Raw genomic sequence first — 21,453 nt, forward strand, 5'->3', positions numbered from 1 at the left:
AAAACAGGTTTTGATAGTATTATAGAATACTAGCCTAGGTACCATTATGCCCAACAAAGAAATATAGCACTTAAAGGAGTTATACAAAAGGGGAGAGTGTGGTGCAGTGGTTAAAGTTCACTCTCAGTACCCTGAGGTTGTGGGTTCAAATCCATGCTGCCCCTTGTGACCCCGAGCAAGTCACTTTATTCCCCCCCCCCCTCCCACTGCCCCAGGTACATTAGATAGATTGTGAGCCAACTGGGACAGACAGGGAAAAATGGTTGAGTACCTGAATAAATTCATGTAAACTGTTCTGAGCTCCCCTGGGAGAATGGTATAGAAAATTGACTAAATAAATAGTGTGAAAAGCTTGAGCCTCCAATAACCAGAGCTTGTATTATGACATCATAATGCCCCATTCCACCAGTGCCTAAGAGTCAACTTCATCAGTGATGTCACAATAACTTTATATACTTGACTCACTTTTACTACATTTTGATTTCTAGAGTGGCACAGTGATTAAAGCTACAACCTCAGCACCCTGAGGTTGTGGGTTGAAACCCTCACTGCCCTGGGCCTTGTGACCCTGGGCAAGTCACTTAATCCCCCCATTGCCCCAGGTACATTAGATAGATTGTGAGCCCACTGGGACAGACAGGGAAAAATGGTTGAGTAACTGAATAAATTCATGTAAACCGTTCTGAGCTCCCCGGGGAAAACAGTATAGAAAATTGAATGAATAAATACATAAAATGTTCTTGGCAGTATCGATAAGGCTGAACTTTGGCAAATGATGAAATAATTCCAGGCTAAAAGCCCACCTTTTTGAGGATGCCTTTAACTCTTAACCCCTTATTCACCTGTTGAACACTGATGTTGCTTTAATCATTCTCATAATAAACTCCCTAATTCCCCTTTAGTTGTTTTTCTGTTTTGAATAGACTTTAAGCTTTATAGAGAAGGGATTATCTTTTACTTGTGTGTGTACAGTACAATAATGCATTTGTCTAGTAGGGCTACAGAAATATATTATTTTTTTATTTTATTTTAAAAAGTATATATTCTACCCATTATACTGTTTATGGTGGAGTATAATCAACTTGTACAATTAAGAAAGACTGTCCTCAGTTTTGTCCTTTTTCCATTTCCTGAATGAATTCTTCTTATCACCTATCGCTTTCTTCACTTCTTTGGTTATCCACGTCGGGTCTTTTGTTCGATTCTTTTTGCACCCTTTTCTGAATCTTGGTATATGTAGATTTTGCGCCTCAATCACCGTGTCCTTGAATAAAGACCAGGCTTGCTCTACAGTCTGTCATTTCTTTGAGGTGTTCCTAAATTTCTTCCTTACTATTACTCTCATCGCTTTGTAGTTTCCTTTCTTGAATTTAAAAGTTGTCGCTATGGTTCTCTTTCCCTTCGGTATTCCTACTTCAACTTTGAACTTGATCATATTGTGATCACTGTTTCCCAACGGTCCCACTACTTCCACTTCCTTCGCAGGTCCTCTTAGCCCATTTAGGATTAGATCCAGAATGGCATTCCCTCTCGTCGGTTCTCTGACAAGCTGCTCCATGAAGCAGTCCTGTATAGCCTCCAGGAATCCGGTCTCCCTAGTGCATTTTGAGTTTCCAAGACTCCAGTCTATCCCGGGATAGTTGAAGTCTCCCATAACAATCGTGTTACCGCTTTTGCATTCTCGATTCATCTCGGCTTTCATTTCTTCATCATTTGCTTCGGTTTGCCCAGGTGGACGATGGTACAGGCCCATCTTTATCTTGGGCCCTTTCCTTCCCGGTATTTTAACCCATAGCGATTCCAAATTGTTGGTCGTCACCGCTGTGTCCACTCTGGTCGAGTGTATGCTTTCTTTTATGTATAGGGCTATTCCTCCTCCTTTCTGACCTGACCTGTCCTGGCGATAGTTTGTACCCCGGCAGTGCTGCATCCCATTTGTTTTCTTCATTCCACCATGTTTCGGAGACTCCAATGATGTCTATGTTCTCACTTTTAGCCCTAGCACTTCTTCGCCGTGTGCGCCAAACCAGGCCTCTTCAACCTCCAAGGTGGGCCCTAGCATCTGGTAACTGTGATTTGAGTTATTCTTCCCAGTATGCATCACTGCATTTGTCCACATTAAATTTCATCTGCCATTTGGATGCCCAGTCTTCCAATTTCCTAAGCTCTGCCTGCAATTTTTCACAATCTGCATGGTTGTCTCTGCAAATGTAATCACCTTACTCGTTGTTCCAATTTCCAGATCATTTATAAATAAGTTAAATAGCATCAGTCCCAGTACACATCCCTGTGGTACTCCATTATTTACCCTCCTCCATTGAGAAAAATAGCCATTTAACCCTACCCTCTGTTCCAAGTCTTCTCCATTTGGAAATAATGGCTCACATTTTGGTTTCGGTAGAGGTCTTTGTAACTTTTTCTAGTCTGATATTTTTCAATAACTATTTTTCTCATCTCTTCTGGAATTTCTTTAATCATGGCATAGCATTTTTGTAAAAACTTTGTGATAACTACTTCACTTTCATGGCAAGATGCAATATACAGTGAAATTTAGATTCAATAGGATTGGCTATAATCAGGCCTAGCTGTGTTCAATTAGCTGAATTGAATTATCAATTAAATATGGCCAGTTGGCTGATTTGCTTTTTCACATGGGTGATATGGGTGTTGGATAACTTAGTTCTATAAAATATATGAATAATAATTTTTAAAATATACTGTGTTTACTCAGGTTTCCTTTGACAAATATTACATTTTGTTTAAAGATCAGAAACCATTCTGTGTGACATATATGCAATAACAGGAGAAATATGGTGGTGGTGGGGGACTTTTAATATCACTATAAATTTCAAAAGTCAGAATATTGCTTCAACGTGGCAGACACCTAGGTGTATCTGCTCCCTCTCTCCCTTTGTTTTAAAGTATAGCCACTGATTCCCTCCACTAAGAGAGTAGGCAACTGGGATCTATTAGTTTTCCTCTCTCTTTCTCTGCCTACATACTCTGTGTAATACTTTTTAAAAGCTGCCGGGGCATCTAATCATTGAGAAAGTGGAATTCTGATTCTTCTGAATATTAGAAAACTGTCCTTTCTTACTAGAGCAGCTTACGTTCACCTTAATGGATATAACAGAATTATATGATTAAATGGAAAGGCAATGTGAAAAGATGGAAATTTGCATGATGCATACAAGCCCTCCCTTAGTGCAAGCAGGGCATTGCAGGTGGTACAGAACGCCACGGCTAGATTGATAACAGGAACATCAAGATATGAGCACATTACGCCATATCTTCGACAACTCCACTGGTTGCCAGTTGTATTTAGAATCCAGTACAAAGCAATCATGATCTGTCACCAATTTCTATATGGCATGATTCCAGAATTCTTTAAGGGTAAGATACCTAGTTATCAACCAACAAGATCACTGCGTTCGGAAAAGCCCGCGTTGTTGAAAACAAATGTCAACCCAAAATATGTGGAAACCCGTGCAATGACCTTTTCATGTGCAGGGGTAGAACTATGGAATGCCCTTGTTGGCCAAATTCAAAAATGCAGCGACAGAAGTTCATTTAGAAAACTGTTAAAAAACACAATTATTTGTTGATGCATTTTTCTGACTCTGAACAGCGCTGCGTGCATCTGGTAACGCTATGCAAATAATTAATAGTAGTAGTAGTAGTAGTTAGAATTAATGCTGTCTGTTTCTACTTGACCTGATTTGATTTTTAACATTTTATGTATGTAACCATTTTGTAAACAATTTTGATATAAAACGATATACAAATTTTAAAAATAAAGAAATAAAATAAAATCAAGCTTTGCACCTTCCAAGGACAAAGGAGTTCACTTTCTGGAGAGAGTTAACAGGTTTTCTGCCACTGTTTTCTTTCTGCTTTTCCCACCATTGCTTCCTATCCGACACAAGCATGAATGTGTTCCAACACATATTAATTAAGCAAAACACTGAGCAAAAATGGGAGCATTTTTAGTTTGTCATTAGTCTGTGTTGATATCACACAATGAGTATAATCCTCACACTTCTCCCCCATTTTGAGTTCTTCCATATTGCCATCACAAGAGAAGTCATCATGCCGCTGTATCGAGCGATGGTGCGCCCACATCTGGAATACTGCGTTCAATATTGGTCGCCGCACCTCAAGAAGGACATGGCAGTTCTTGAGAGAGTCCAAAGGAGGGCAACGAAACTGGTAAGAGGGCTGGAAAACTGCCCATATGCTGACAGGCTGGATAAACTGGGGCTCTTCTCTCTGGAAAAGAGGAGACTCAGGGGGGATATGATAGAGACCTTCAAAATACTTAGGGGCATAGAGAGGGTGGACAGGGACAGGTTCTTCAGACTAAAAGGGACGACAGGTACGAGGGGGCACTCAGAGAAACTGAAGGGAGATAGGTTCAAATCAAATGCAAGGAAGTTTTTCTTCACCCAAAGGGTCGTGGACAAATGGAATGCGCTCCCGGAGGAAGTGATCCGGCAGAGTACAGTACAGGGATTCAAACAGGGATTGGACAGATTCCTGAGGGAAAAGGGGATCGTGGGGTACTGAGGGAGGTGCTGGGGTGTTGCATAAGTATAGACAGCTCACCAGGTCGTGCAGGTGCAAGGCCGGAGGGTTAGGACATTGATGGGAAGATAGGACTTCGATGAGAAACCTAGGGGGCAAGGGGGCCCCTTCTGGTGATTAAGGCAGGTCATGACCTGTTGGGCCGCCGCGGGGGCGGACTGCTGGGCGGGATGGACCTCTGGTCTGACCCGGCAGAGGCACTGCTTATGTTCTTAAGAGCTGCTCTGCATGTCCAAAAAGGAACAATGTTCATGCATATGCTAATGAAGCTGATAGCATATGAAGTGCGAAGCTCACTTGCAGACCTAAAAATACACATACAGTACAAGGGTTTAATTCAGTGCTGCTGCATGGACACAATTTCTCTGCAGCCTAACATAAGATATAGGGCTCCTTTTACAACTGTGCGTTAGGGCCTTAACGCGCGGAATAGCGCGCCCTAGCCGCTACCGCCTCCTTTTAAGCAGGCGGTAATTTTTCATCTCTTTTTTCACATTATAGCAAGTGGCTCCAAAAATATCCTGCTCATTTACTTTAATTTTAAACCCGTACTGAACTTACACAGCATCAGAGAAACCACTAGTCCTGGTGATTGAGACATAAGGTAAGGTTATCATTAATCTACTACAAAAGACACAAATATCATTAGCAATCCAGGAAACTAACTTTGTAATTAGGGACAGGTTTGTAAAAACTCCACTTGTCAGTGCCGCCAAGAGTCATGCTAGGAGGCCAGGTAAAACCTACATTTTGACACAGATTTTATTCAAATCAAAAAAAAAATGTCTTTATTATTTTTCATCAAATCAATAAATGAACAAGACTGTGTTTTGAACATGTATGAACTATATGCAGTGTAGAGAATAACATGGGGACAAATTTTTCCCCTATCCCCATGGGAACTCATTTTCCCGTCCTGTCCCTGCAAGTTCTTTTCCTGTCCTTGCCCCATTCCTGCAAGCTCTGTCCTCATCTGCACAAGCCTCAAACGCTTTAAAATCATGTATTCGAGGCTTGTGTGGTTAAGGCAGAGCTTACAGGAATGGGGCAGGGACAGCGACTGCGACAAAATTTGCGGGGACGGGATGGGGGAAATTGAGCTCCTGCGGGGACGGGGACAAATTTGTCCCCGTGTCCTTCTCTAATGCAGTGTTCTCTCTCAAACTAATTGTAGATGGACCATCTCTAGATGGATAAAACAATTCTTTTTCAATGCAAATCAGTTCTTGGCCTCTCCACTTAGACTGTCAACAAGCGTGCCTTCACAGATATGGATACTTATCAACTGTAAGATGGCTGGGCTTACGAATTAACCAAACATTTTTCCCAAGGCTACAAAAGGGTCAAAAACACCCTTCACTAAATCATGCCCTAAACACTATTAACTCCCCAATGGCCACTGAACAAATTTCAGATGGTGATGAGTTTCTTCACTGCTGACCTGACTTAGATTATTCTCATCTACCATTAAATATGAAAGAATGATTTGGGCTAGATCAGTAGATCTCAATTCAGTTCTCATTAGGACCCACAAACTAAAGAATGACACGGGGACAGGAATCTGTCCCCGTCCCCGCAGTTTATCCATAGGAAACCATCCCCGTATTCTTTAACCCTTTCAGGACCAAGGGACATATTTGTCCCATAACTTTAAAATCCTATAAATTTTGATTGGGATAGTCTACAGTTCTAAATTTGATATGTACGGATTCCATATGATACTGCCTTTATGTAAACAAACTGGTTCCGACATTCATTCATTAGCGTCGTTGCTAGATTGACGAGAAGATTCACTTGCCACACTGTCCATAAGCCAGAAGTGTGATTTTTTAAAATAAAAATAATGATATTTCACAAAAAAAATCAATTTTTTGGCATCTGCAAGCCCTTTTTACCATAAAAATGTCGTCAAAACCACAAAAATTGGCCTACGATCCTTATGGTCCTGAAAGGATTAAGGAGAGAGGAAAGAATCAGAGTATGAATGGGCACAGCTACTGAACCCTCAAGCCTTGCATTAAAGAATGCTGGTGTAGAAGGACTGAGGTTTAGACACTAAAGAATGACACGGGATGATTTCCCACAGTTATCTGCAGGGACGGGGGACAGGGACGTACACAAACAGATGCAGTTTTCAGGGTAAATAAGGGGGAAAATTATCCTGGTACCTAAGCAAAACCATTCAAATATCTCATGAAATATATCGAATCTCATGAAAATTAATTGCAGATATTTGGTCTGGCGACCCAGAGGAACAAAGCTGATAACCCTGAGCTACACCCAGGGTTATTCACATTTCTCCAACCTCCACTAATAGTGCATTTATACCGTACCTTGTAATTTCTTCTTTAAGCTTACAAGAGTCTTCCATGTAGAATTTAACACCAAAATACAGGGTATATGGTGGCCCCGCTAGAAAAATAAGACATAAAACTATTATTATTACTTATAAATTTTACAAAATGATTTTCAAATAACCAAGCTTTGGTAATAACAACTTTACCTGCATTGTAGTATTACAATTAGAATGGTAGTACAGCTAAAACTCAATCACTCTTACTCTAAGCCCCATATTTCAAGAGGTTTCGGGTGGGGGTTAAATTTTAACACTTTCTAGAAAATACAGTTTTCTGAAAAGGCTTCCAGTGCTAGAACCTGAAGACTCCGTTACAGCTATAGAGCCAGACACAGCTCAAAAAGTAATAGCAACAGATCCCTCACTGATCCAACATACTCTGGTTGGACCATTTCTAGAAAAGAGTACGGAGTCAATAACCTATTAGTGTTCCAATTGCTTCTGATGCTACTACGATAAAATGGCCAACTGAACCAGAGATGATTATGTCACTATAATATTGTAGGTATATAATGAAAATAATAGACAACAGAAAAGGATATATTCATCCACCCAGCCTACCAGGTTCCATAAACAGCATGGAAGATGTGTATGGAACCTGGTAGGCTGGGTGAATGAATATATCCTTTTCTGTTGTATATATTCATCTACCCAGCCTACCAGGTTCCATACACATCTTCCATGCTATTATTACCATTCTATGCATGAGGATATTTGCGCACACACACACAAAAAAAAAAAAAATTGTGTGCAAAGACTTGCATAGATACAAGTGCACTGCTCATTTAAATCTAATGGTGAAGATTTGGGCTATTAAACCAATATGCGAAGAAATGCACTGAAAGCAAAGACCAGGCACATAGTTTTCTAATGTTAGGGTTTTAATGGATTGTCCGATAAGAAAGAAAAGGTTAGCTCGTTCCTCTACTGCTAGGGTTACTAAGGGTTTTTGTCAGCTTCTTTAATTTTGTGCCAGCATAACTACCCACAATGCTTTTCTTGTTTTATTGAAGGGGATAAGTGGATAACCTAGTGAATAAAATAATAACAAAAAAAAACAACCCAAAAGGAATGAGATGAAGAGCTGAGGGGACCATATCACCAAATCTGAGGATAAGAGGGAAGTGATGCAACTGTAAAATAATAGGCAATGCGTTCAACTGCAGAAATTTATATCATACCAATATTTACACAAGGAATATGTATTTGGGTTTTCAGACATACACATCTATGGTCTAATTCTATATATCCAATCAATTAGTGGCACTAAATTACTGAATAGCATTCAATTCCTATACAATAACAAAGTTAGATCCAAATCTCAGAATCTAACACATTAGAATGCTTAACGTTGTGATAAAGTTTGAACGTGGAGTGGTGCATCTGAGGATCAATATAGCATTCTAGTGTGTTAGATCCTGAGATTTGGATCTAACTTTGTTATTGTATAGGAATTGAATGCTATTCAGTAATTTAGTGCCACTAATTGCACTCACACTAATTGCACTCACAATTGTGTGCTTGCTCAGATTCACAATGCCACTGCTTAACCAATGGGATAGTATCTCCTGTCTAACCTCAGTAGTAGGCAAGTAGACATATACATATGAGACCTAGCTGGACATTCTAGCCTCTTCTAGACAAGAGGGAGGAGCTGGGAGTGATTTACAGGGGGGGCCTAATTATTAAGAGGGAGATTTTAGTACACAATCCCTAGTCGCACCCCACTCTACCTCATGGCTCCATCCTTTGGCACAACCTCACAGCTATTCCATAAAAAGGTTTATTATATCAGTGACAGCAGGGATGGGCAAGTGGAGTGTTTCAGTACATTTATTACACCCCTTATTCAGCACCTATTCCTCCATGAACATAGCCACAAGGGGGCCTCAACCCTCCTCCCACCCAACTTTAAGCTTAAGTCCTCTCCAAAACTGCAGCACTAATTGAACCACTGATGGGTACAAATTATATCACAAGGATAAAATAGATCAAATTGGATGGCGACTATGAGAAAATGAGAAAAATGGTTATAAAGAAGCTAAAAGTATCAGTTGCAAAGGTTAAGACTGTAAACCAGGCATGGATGTTATTTTAAAATACTATCATGGAAGACCAGACCAGATATATTCCACGTATTAGCAAAGGTGGAAAAAAGAGGAAACGAGAGCCAATCAGGTCTTAGGATTGGGCTAATCAGGTCTTAGGATTAGTGGGGATGGGCGGACCCTCTATGCCTAAGGCCTGATTGGTCCAGGCTTCTAGAGTCTGGGCCAATCAGGCCTTAGATTTAGTGGGGATGGGCCGGGAAGGGGCGGGCCCGTCTCATTTCCACAAAGCGGGCCCGTCGGCTGGACGGCAGCAAGACCCATCCAGCCGACCAACATGTAAAGGTTAGTTGGGGGAGGGAGGGGTCGTCGGGCTTTCTGGCAGGAGGATTGGGCATCCTCCTGTTGGCGATAGGACAGGCGGCCGCAACTGCGGCCGCTATACTTATTGCAGCAGGGAGATCCCTTGCTGCCATAAGTATAGCGGCCGCGTCTACTTACAATGTAGACCAGCATTTTGCTGGCCTACATTTTAAGCGTCTCTTCCTCTACTAAGGAGATGCGTAGGGCCGCCTAAGGCCCTTAGGCGAGCTTAGGCGTCTTGCGGGCCTCCCTAGGCTCACGGAGGCGCCTTCAATATAGGCGGCCTGCCTGGGGAGCATTTTTTAAAAAAACGTGCATCCAGATTAGCTGATTAGACAGCTGTAGGACGCCTACAGCTGCCTAAAATCGGGACGCACTTTGGAGAATCAGGGCCAGTGTGTCTAGATTTTCAGAAAGCTTTCAACAAAGTTCCTCATGAGAGGCTCCTGAGAAAATTAAAGAGTCATGGGATAGGTGGATTAGGAATTGGTTATCGGATAGAAAACAGAGGGTAGGGTTAAATGGTCATTTTTCTCAATGGAGGAGAGTAAACAGTAGAGTGCTGCAAGGATCTGTATGGAATCGGTGCTATTTAACTTATTTATAAATTATCTGGAAATTGGAACGAGTGAGGTGATTAAATTTGTAGATGATGCTAAACTGTTCAAAGTTGTTAAAATGCATGCGAACTGTGAAAAACTGCAGGCAGACATTAGGACATTGGAAGTTGAAATTTAATGTGGACAAATGCAAAGTGATGCACATTGGGAAGAATAACCTGAATCACAGTTACCGGATGCTAGGGTACACCTTGGGAGTTAGCGCCCAAGAAAAAGATCTGGGCGTCATTGTAGAAAATACGATGAAACCTTCCACCCAATGTGGAGCGGCGGCTAAAAAAATAAACAGGATGCTAGGAATTATTAAAAAAGGGATGGTTAACAAGACTAAGATGGTATAATGCCCCTGTATTGCTCCATGGTGCGACTTCACCTGGATTATTGTGTTCAATTTTGGTCTCCTTAACTCAAGAAAGAAATAGTGGCAATAGAAAAGGTTCAAAGAAGAGCGACTAAGATGATAAAGGAGATGGAACTCCTCTCGTATGAGGAAAGACTAAAAAGGTTAGGGCTCTTCAGCTTGGAAAAGAGACGGCTGAGGGGAGATATGATTGAAGTCTACAAAATCCTGAGTAGAGTAGAAAGGGTACAAGTGGATCAATTTTTTACTCCGTCTAAAATTACAAAGAGTAGGAGACACTCAATGAAGTTACAGGAAAATACTTTTAAAACCAATAGCAGGAAATATTTTTTCACTCAGAGAATAGTTAAGCTCTGGAATAGAGAATGACACGGTGGCGGTTACCCGCACTAGCCGCGTTTAGCCGCGGGTAACCCGCCAAAACGGGGAATGAAAAATAACAGTCGCTGCGGGGACGGGGACAAGGCCATTCACCGCCCGTGGAGCGGTGAATGGTCTTGTCTCTGCAGTGAGGCATTAAGGATCGCGCGGTCCCCGCAGCCACCGCCCGCCCGTAGCGTTTAGCCAGCTCCCTCCCTCCACCTCACCTTAAATTCTGAGTTTGCCGGCTTCCTTTTTCCTGAGCCGCACGTGTTCAAAATGCCGTGCATGCGTGGCTGCGCGAGTCCATCAAGCTTCTCCTCTGACGCAACCGGAAACAGGAAGTTGCAGGAGAGGAGAAGCTTGATACACTCGCGCAGCCGCGCGTGAGCGTATTTTTAAACGCGTGCGGCTCAGGGAAAAAGGAAGCCGGCAAACTCAGAATTTAAGGTGAGGTGGAGGGAGGTAGCTGGCTAAAAGCTGCGATTGGGTAGGTGGGGGCTGTTAGACTCTGCGATCGCGTTTGTTCCCGGCTCATACTAGGAAGGAGGGAGTGAAAGGAAAAAAATTCTGGGCCAAGGGGATGAAGAGGGAAAGAGAAACCCACAGCAGGAAAGAAAGGGGAAGACAGGCAGGTGAGCCAGATGCTGGAAACAGGGGGGGGGGGAGAGAAAGAGGGAAAGAAGCTAGATGGGGTTGAAAAGAAGACACGCTGGTATGGAACAGGAAGATTGGGGAAATCTGGACAGAGGAAGATAACAGAAAGAGGGGAAATTATGTGCATGGGGCATAGGGACAGAGACATAAAGGGGACATGCCATGGGGATGGTATATGGACACAGGGGGGGGCAATGGCAGATACATAGGAGAGATATTAGAAATGGGGAAAATAGGAACACAGAAGCGAGATGGTTTGTGGGAATGGGACAGGGACAGAGCTCACAGGCTCCAGCGGCTTGCACAAATTACATTGTAACATGCCAAGAAAATAAGAGAGAGGGAGGTAGATAGATAGGCCACGCGAGAGGAGCTGAAGGGTGGTAGAAAGGAACGGATGGTAAAGGAGGGAGGGAAGGGTGGTGGTAGAAAGGAATAGAACAGACATTGAAAGAGGGTAGAGAGGAACAGACCCTGAAGGGAAATGTGGAAGACAGAGTGGGAAGAAGACAGATGCCAGACTATGGGGGAGCGGAGGGAAGAAGATGGGTGCTAGACCAATTGGGGGAGGGTGAAGGGGCGGCACAGTAACAGCAAATGGAAGACGCAGAGAGAAGACACACAGTGAATGGAAGGAATTGAATGAGAAGATGTGGAAAGCAGAAACCAGACAACAAAGGTAGAAAAAAAATTATATTTATTTATTTATTTTTTGCTTTAGGATAAAGTAGTATATTAGTTGTGTTGATAAAAATTTATAAACAAAGCCCCGCCAGCTGAACATCTCTTTCTCTAGTTCAGCAGCAGGAACTTTGATTTATAAGAAAGGAATAAGCTAAATATTACAGTACTAAGGCTTATATGGATGCTGCGGGGATGGTGACGGAGTGGTGAATGGGATGGCAGTGGCGGTGATGGGGCGGTGAAGGGAATGGCGGTGACGGGGCGGTGCAGAGGATGGTGGGCCGGGGACAGGGCGGTGACGGGGACAGATTTTTTCCCCGTGTCATTCTCTACTCTGGAACACATTGCCAGAGGTTGTGGAAAGAGTGGATAACGTAGCTGGTTTTATGAAAGGTTTGGACAATTTCCTAGAAAAGTCCATAGTCTGTTATTGAGAAAGACATGAAGAAAGCACTGCTTGCCCTGGATCGGTTGCCCTTGGGTTTTGGCCAGGTATTAGGGACCTGGATTGGCCACCATGAGAATGGGCTACTAGGCTTGATGGACCATTGGTCTGACCCAGTAAGGCTGTTTTTGTGTGATACCCAAGCCCCGCTAGCAAAAGTCAACTGCCCTGTTTTTAAATAGAAAATGGAAATATTTTAAGTAATCTTTTTATCAGACTAATTTTAATACATTTTTTTTACTAACCAGGTCAGGACAGCAGTATACTCTACTGATATGAAGAATGAGGTTTTGTCCTCTGAATACTAATTTAACAATGGATTAGTCCAATAAAATGGTATTTTCTTATTTTCCATGGTTTTCTGTTAGCATTGATTGTGCAGGATCAATCTGTATTAATCTGGCTTGTTTAGTTTTACAATAAAAATTGATTCCACTTTAAACTTAAAAAGCTGCGTCATTGAAAGTAAATTGAATCGAAAAAGTTTTCCCTGAATCAGACAGCTCTACTGTGTACCTCCTGCCTCTCCCTATCACATTGCCATGGAAAGTAAGTTTCAAATACATACTGTTTGTCAAGTCTTTATGCTCCGAAATAGTTTTTGCAGGATCCAGCCAATACTATAAAGATAAAAATAAAAATTAATGGAAGAAATAGGTTAAGAAAAATGACAGTTTAGGAAGCTTTCTTTTAGCAAAGCTGAATTTAGATTTTCTCAAAAAGTGTGAATTACAAAACAGCAATATGAGCAAGAAAAGTCAGATACTATTGCTGCCATTTTGTCTCTACTTGAACTTGCTACCTGTTTATGGTTTTCCATTTATACTACATACTGTAAATTTCTCCTGGAAATTTGTAAATTTTTTTAGGTATTAAGGGAATTTTAATTAAAAGTCATAACTACATTGTAGAAGGTTAAAAAAAAACTGAAAGATAACTATCTTTTCTATGACTACTGTAACAGCTGAGACGTGAGCAATCATACACCTGATGAGAATAGATTCCCTTCCAATTAGAGCACAATTACCAGCACTCCCACATGTTTTGACCACTACTTCATACGCCAAGAATTTCTGAGCCATCAGCATTGAAGGAACTTAGGCAGACCAAGGAGAAGAGGATGTAGGCCCTGAGAGGGAAGGAGGGAAGCAGAATGGACAGACACAACAGGGGTGGTCCTCAGAGTCAGATTAAGGCAGAGGCAAGCTAGGCACATGCCTGGATGCAAAAGCTAAGGGATGCCCTATCAGATGTGCTGAGGACTCAGGAGCCTTGGATTGCCAATTGTCTGGATTTTTGTAGGATTCTACACAGTTGTAAATTTCCAGGATTATAGTCAGAATGATACCCACTGTAAAGTATCTGGATAGTTTTCACAATTTAGCCCTCTGTAGCTCTCCAATGCTTCCCCTTTCCAGTGAGAGAATGTGGTAGGATCCAGCCAATGGAGATGCTCTAGTCACAGGAAGAAGGAGGGGCTGAGCCCTCTGTATGGGGTTCTAGAGAGAGTTGTGGAACCAGTGTGTATTCTGACGTAATGAGATTACTGAAAGGGAGTAGGAATTTAAGAAGAATGGGAGAAACTGTGAAGAGCCTGCTGCAAGACTGAGTTAAAGAACTGGCAGATATGATAGTGTGGAGGTAGGAACATTCCCTGTGTATGTTTCTGTGTCATAAATAGAGCTTCCCTTTAAAAGTCCACTGCTACAAATGTACCTATATGCATACTAAAGGAAAGGAAGATTTCAGTCAAGGGAATTTACCCAGCTAATTATTAAGTTTCCTGGACAATTTCCTTTGAGGACTGACCTAATAATGCCTCTTACCTTTTCAGAAACACCAAAGAAAGTGACAATTTTTAATTTTGCTGCTTCCATTTGTAAAGCTTTTCTCCCACATAAAACTTTGTAAATATATACCTCAGTTGCACTGTCCCTTGGTACCTCTAGTTTATACCAGAGGCAACAGAAGGTGAAAATGGCTTGTAGAAATTATCTGGTTCCCTTAGCTCACTGCTGCAGAACTGCCAAGATACCCTGCTCTAGAAAGGAGACTTTTTGAACAATCTCTTGATTGAACTTACCTCCCAATTCGGTGTGCTATTTGTAGTCTCTGATGCAATTGCGAGGGGCGTTCAGTAATTTTTCTACCTCAGTAGGAAAGAAAAGAATTCAAAAATGTTTTGTATTATTTTTCAATATAGTCCCCTGATAGCACCATACACTTCATCCACATTTCCTGCAATGACTTAAAATTCTTTGAAAATAATTCTTCTGTTTGACCTTCAAACCAGGACGCCGCAGCTTTCTTGACGTCTTCGTCACTTGAAAACCGCCATCTACGAAGAGATTTCTTCAAAACTTGAAACAGGAAATATCTAGGGATATGGATTAAAAGTACATTGGAAGACACGATGAAAATAAATGAAAGATCATTATTACTACAGGTCACGGAGATGTGTGAGCAATGGAATCCTTTACACTTGTCTTGGTGGGGGAGAGTTCAAACGGTCAAAATGATGATCTTGCCGGTAATTTGCTACCAAAATGGGTATTTTGCCAATTTATTTTCAAGGGTCCTTTTACAAAAAGCTAAATGGTATTGTGACAAAATTTATTTGGCTAGGGAATAAAAGCAAGAAATTGCTTTAGTATCTCTACAAAAACGAATTGCGGAGGGTGGGGTAAATTTTCCTAATTTTTATAGATATCATCAAGCCTATATAATGCGTCAAGGTACGTTTTGGATCCTCACTGAGCTCTTAGAACATTACCCAGATTGGCTATATCTTGAGTGGAAAATCAAGTCCTCAATGAGATTATTTCATATATTAAATATTAAAATACTTAGTTATGCTAAGGACAATGTGATTTTATTGGACACATGGAAAACAATTAAATTTATTGATATATTAACAGATGTCCCTATGATGAAATCTACTTTGCAGTCCTTATGGTTAAAGATTCAAATAGGCGATCGCTTGGAAGAACTGGATGCAGGCAGGAATTCGGACATTAGATGATGTTATATCTAATGGAAATCTGCTTGGTTTTTCACAACTGCAACAATCATTTGAAATTTTAAAATCTCAACAGTATAGGTGGTTGCAGTTGAAACAGGCTATTCAGTGTGGGTTCACTGAATGGAAAAATTTAAAAATTTATTTTAGCCTGCTGATCCTTTGCTACCAAACTGATCTAGTAGGACATCAGGCTGCCCAGTGTTACAAATTGATTTCTGGATTTTTAAACAAAAAACAGTCTTAGAGACATCTGGAACATCGAGATAAAACAGTATGGGGTTCATAATAAAAATTAAAAAAAGTCTAAAAAGTGTCCTACGTGGCTACTTGGACGATCAAAAAGCCTGATCGTCCGTACCATAACCAAAGCTGGTTTTTAGACGTATCAAAAACCAACTTAGGCCTTTCCCTGCCACTAAACGTACAGAGAGAAAAGAGGTGTGTTTAGAGGAGGGGAAAGGGCGGGCAGTGGGCGGGAGGTGGGCCGACCTACACCTAGGCGTACAACAGGTATAACCAATACAGTTTAGTCGGCACTTAGACCTTTTTCACTTAGACGAAATAAAACCAGGTCTAAGTGCCGAAAAACGGGCCGCTGAGATGATGGCCGCTGGCGCCATCAGTTCAGCGGCCCGGCAACCTAACCATCGCGGCAGGAGAGATGCCTCATCTCCCCTACCGCGATGCCATCACTCTTCTACCCGACCCGCGGCAGTTCGGGTAGAGGAGTGATGGCATCGCGGTAGGGGAGATGAGGCATCTCTCCTGCCGCGATGAATCACTCCCCCTCCCAAACACAACATCGGGGCAAGAGGGAGCCCAAGCCCTCTTGCCCCGTTGAAGCCACGACCCCCCCCGATAACATCGGGGCAAGAGGGAGTCCAAGCCCTCTTGCCCCAGGCACCCGCGGCACCCCCGACTCGTTCGGGCCAGGAGGGAGCCCAAGCCCTCCTGGCCCAGGCGACCCCCCTACCCCCACCCCCACTACAGTACGGGCAGGAGGGATCCCAGGCCCTCCTGCCCTCGACGCACCCCCCTCTCCCCCAACGTCCGCCCCCCCAAGAACCCCTGATCGCCCCCCCAGCCGACCCGCGACCCCCCCAGCCGACCCCACGACCCCCCCACACCCCCCTTCCCCGTACCTATTTTAGGTTGACCGGACAGACGGGTGCTAAACCCGTCCGTCCGGCATGCAGCTCAACGAAGAATGGGGCTGGATTGGCCCTGCCTCCTGCCTCAAAGCCCTGCCTCCTGGTGGGGCCTAAGGCACATGGCTCGGGTGGGCCCATGTGCCTAAGGCCCCTCCCACAGGAGGGGCCTAAGGCTCCTGGGCCTATTCTGATTGGCCCAGGCGCCTTAGGCCCCACCAGGAGGCAGGGCTTTGGTGCTCCTGGGCCAATCCAGCCCCATTCTTCGTTGAGCTGCATGCTGGACGGACGGGTTTGGCACCCATCTGTCCGGCCAACCTAAAATAGGTACGGGGAAGGGGGGTTGGGGGGGGATCGTGGGGTCGGCCTGGGGGGGTCGCGGGTCGGCTGGGGGGGCCAATCGGGGATTCTTGGGGGGCGGACGTTGGGGGGGAGGGGGGTGCATCGAGGGCAGGAGGGCCTGGGATCCCTCCTGCCTGTACTGTAGTGGGGGTGGGGGTAGGGGGGTTGCCTGGGCCAGGGGGGCTTGGGCTCCCTCCTGGCCCGAACGAGTTGGGGGTGCCGCGGGTGCCTGGGGCAAGAGGGCTTGGATTCCCTCTTGCCCCGATGTTATCGGGGGGGGGTCGCGGCTTCAACGGGGCAAGAGGGCTTGGACTCCCTCTTGCCCCGATATCGTCGGGAGGGGGGGTCGCGGTTTGACATGGCAGGAGGGCTTGGGCACCCTCCTGCCTGGATCGTTGTTGGGGGGGGGGAGGATTCTGTAACCGGTGTTGTTTTTGACAGACACCGGTTACAGAATCCAGCTTTTAGGCGAAGGACTGGCTCCTCCTTCACCTAAAAGCCCTTCTGTTGGATGTTTTGTGTTTTTTTTTCATTATGGTTAAAAAGTGTAGACGTGCTGTGGGGGTACTTTTAGACGTAGTGGAGATTGGGCGTTTAGGCAGAGGAAGGCCATAATCAAAACATGGACGTATGTTTTGGTTATGGACACTTTCCCTGCTTCTGGGTTGAACGTTTAGGGACTTAGGCCAAAAGGGGACTTAGATGTTTTTTTTGATTTTGCCCCTCCACATTTCTGTATTTCGTTGGCCACGAATTTGGACTTGGAGATTGAAATGTACAGCGTCAGCATCTATGAGGCAAACATGGTTATTTTTGTTGCATAGGATTTTTATAAATATAAACGGACAAAAATATAACAGATGATCCAAAATCCCTATATCAATATGACAATGCCAGCATCTATTAGACATAGAACTATCTATTTTATCTTATCTTTCCTTTTGTTCATTCACCTTTACACATCCATGGGGGGGGGGGGGGTTGGAGGGAGGAGAATAAATATTGATGGTGACATTTGGGTAACTTTATTCTTCATTTATACTATATATTATGTTATTGTTATATGTAGGAAAACTGAAAATCTTGAATGATATATATGTTACCTGTACAGATATTAGTGTAATGTATGTAATACCTACTGTTTGTTCATTTGTATGACACTGTTTTAGATTAAAAATCAATAAAGATTAAAAAAAAAAAAAAAAAGAAACAGGAAATAATCCAAGGGAGCCAGGTCAGGACTGTAGGGTGGATGGTTCAGCTGCTGAAACCCACATTCTCAGATGGCAACCTGTGACTGTTGTGACATGAGCACCAGTACATTGTAGTGAAAAAGCAGCCTCGTCATTTCTCCTTGATTGACTTCCACAAAGCGATCATTGTGTTGGCATAACTCTTCCCAGTTATAGTTGCCTTGTGTGGCATGAACTCTAGAAGCAAAAGTCCATCATCCCAGAAGACAGTTGCGACAATTGCCTGCAGATTTTTATGTCTTGAACCTTTTTGGGGGGTGGGGGATGATTTGTGCTTCCACTGCATTAACTCCACTTAGGACTCAGGATCTCTGTGATAGACCCAAGTCTCATCTCCAGTCATTAAACGATGAAAAACATTTACTTAGTCTTCGCGGAGTATCTCCAAGTTCTCCTTGCAGCCAAGTGGTCTTCTGACATGGTGTCAGCATTCTTAGAACCTATCTTGCACTAGCCTTGGACATTCCTAACTTTTCATTAATTATTTTCCAAACCCTACCTGCCGAGATTTTTTTTTAACTATTTATTTTTTATTTTATTTTAACTATTTATTTTTTATTTATTTACATTCTGCCTATCCTACAATTCTATGCAGATTATAAATTATTCAGGTACTCAAGCATTTTTCCCTATCTGTCCTGGTGGGCTCACACTCTATCTAATGTACGTGAGGCACTGGGGGATTAAGTGTCTTGCTCATTTCTTCAACTATTCGAGAAATCTTAATGCGCCTGTCTGACAAAATTAAATCTTCGACTTTCTTGCACATTTCTGGGCATAGAACATTCTCCTGCTAGGCCGGTGTTCTAAGTTTTGTGCGCTAACTGGATAACAGCTGAGTTAACGCTGGATCACTTTGCGCCTCCAACGTGCGACTAACATAGCAGCCTTCATGGAAGATGCATACCTAGAAACAGCTGGTTTCGCTAAAACATATGAACAATTTACCCTGTTAAGATTACCTTCTCTGTTCTAAGACATCACCATAACTCTGCTGTATGAGAACACTTTTCAGTAATGAATGGCATATATAATTTCAGGTGTGAAACAGAATTAGGTTAATATTTGAATGACAATTTTATACAATCTGTATCGCACAACTCAAAGAGGTTCATAGTCATTGCAGCACAGACAAATATCGGCGCAAGAACCCACTGCGCCACCTAAAAAGTGACTTTTAAAGAGCTCCGACGCAGGGTGTGAGTGGGGAACCTCCGCAGTTTACTTCATACTCTTCACGCTGCCATTGGGGGGGGGGGGTTGAGGGGTTGGAACCCTCCATTATAGAGTAAACTTAACTTTTTCCTGATTTTTTAGGAAAAAGTTAAGTTTTCTCTATAATATGGGGGGTTTCACCCCCCCCCAACGGCAGCACAAAGAGTATGAAGTAAAGTGGGGTGGGGGTTCCCCACTCACACCCTGCGTCAAAGCTCTGGGGACTTGCGCCGATTTGTCTGCGCTGCAATGTCGGCGCGCTTTTGTCCCATCACCACTCAAAGATATGATGACAAATTCCCATATCAGTTTAATGGTTACCGTATTTTCGCGGATATAACGCGCACCTGTGTAAAACGCGCACAGGGGTATAGCGCGCAGAAATCACGATGATATGTACCAAAACTTTTCTATACCGCGCTCAGGCATATAACGCGCATGATGCCCGACGCTCCTTTCGCCCGCCCTGACTTTCCGTGCGCTGTCCCGACTCTCCGTTCACCCCCCCTGACTTCCGTGCACTGCCCTGACTTTCCGTGCGCTGTCCTGACTCTCCGTTCACCCCCCCTGACTTTCCGTGCACTGTCCCCCCTTGAAGTCCTGTCCCCCCTTGAAGGTCTGTCCCCATCCTGAAAGCCTGATGCCCCCCCCCCGCCGTCCGATACATCCCCCCCCCCCGGCAGGACCACTCGCACCCTCACCCCGAAGGACCGCCGACTCCCCAACAATATCGGGCCAGGAGGGAGCCCAAATCCTCCTGGCCACGGCGACCCCCTAACCCCACCCCGCACTACATTACGGGCAGGAGGGATCCCAGGCCCTCCTGCCCTCGACGCAAACCCCCTCCCCCCAACGACCGCCCCCCCCCCAAGAACCTCCGCCCGTCCCCCAGCCGACCCGCGACCCCCCTGGCCGACCCCCACGACACCCCCACCCGCCTTCCCCGTACTTTGTGTAGTTGGGCCAGAAGGGAGCCCAAACCCTCCTGGCCACGGCGACCCCCTAACCCCACCCCGCACTACATTACGGGCAGGAGGGATCCCAGGCCCTCCTGCCCTCGACGCAAACCCCCCTCCCTCCAACGACCGCCCCCCCAAGAACCTCCGCCCGTCCCCCAGCCGACCCGCGACCCCCCTTGCCGACCCCCACGACCCCCCCACCCCCCTTCCCCGTACCTTTGGAAGTTGGCCGGACAGACGGGAGCCAAACCCGCCTGTCCGGCAGGCAGCCAACGAAGGAATGAGGCCGGATTGGCCCATCCGTCCTAAAGCTCCGCCTACTGGTGGGGCCTAAGGCGCGTGGGCCAATCAGAATAGGCCCTGGAGCCTTAGGTCCCACCTGGGGGCGCGGCCTGAGACACATGGTCGGGTTTGGTCCATGTGCCTCAGGCCGCGCCCCCAGGTGGGACCTAAGGCTCCAGGGCCTATTCTGATTGGCCCACGCGCCTTAGGCCCCACCAGTAGGCGGAGCTTTAGGACGGATGGGCCAATCCGGCCTCATTCCTTCGTTGGCTGCCTGCCGGACAGGCGGGTTTGGCTCCCGTCTGTGCGGCCAACTTCCAAAGGTACGGGGAAGGGGGGTGGGGGGGGCGTGGGGGTCGGCCAGGGGGGTCGCGGGTCGGCTGGGGGGGGGGTCGGAGGTTCTTGGGGGGGGGCGGGCGTTGGAGGGAGGGGGGTTTGCGTCGAGGGCAGGAGGGCCTGGGATCCCTCCTGCCCGTAATGTAGTGCGGGGTGGGGTTAGGGGGTCGCCGTGGCCAGGAGGGTTTGGGCTCCCTTCTGGCCCAACTACACAAAGTACGGGGAAGGCGGGTGGGGGTGTCGTGGGGGTCGGCCAGGGGGGTCGCGGGTCGGCTGGGGGACGGGCGGAGGTTCTTGGGGGGGGGCGGTCGTTGGGGGGAGGGGGTTTGCGTCGAGGGCAGGAGGGCCGGGGATCCCTCCTGCCCGTAATGTAGTGCGGGGTGGGGTTAGGGGGTCGCCGTGGCCAGGAGGGTTTGGG

General features: G+C 45.0%; 1 protein-coding gene across 3 annotated transcripts in view; it reads right to left on the reverse strand.

The window, feature by feature from the left end:
- Positions 1–21,453, reverse strand: part of EPB41L4A (erythrocyte membrane protein band 4.1 like 4A) — a 536,698-nt gene that overhangs the window by 304,040 nt on the left and 211,205 nt on the right. For all 3 annotated transcript variants that reach the window (XM_033929128.1, XM_033929127.1, XM_033929129.1), the window contains 2 exons: positions 13,047–13,098; positions 6,918–6,996 (listed from right to left, as the gene is read on the reverse strand). In XM_033929128.1, coding sequence (XP_033785019.1) covers positions 6,918–6,996; positions 13,047–13,098 — 131 coding nt within the window. The remainder of the gene's footprint in view (positions 1–6,917; positions 6,997–13,046; positions 13,099–21,453) is intronic.

This window comes from Geotrypetes seraphini, chromosome 1 (genome assembly GCF_902459505.1).
Source record: "Geotrypetes seraphini chromosome 1, aGeoSer1.1, whole genome shotgun sequence".
NCBI classification, from domain to species: domain Eukaryota; kingdom Metazoa; phylum Chordata; class Amphibia; order Gymnophiona; family Dermophiidae; genus Geotrypetes; species Geotrypetes seraphini.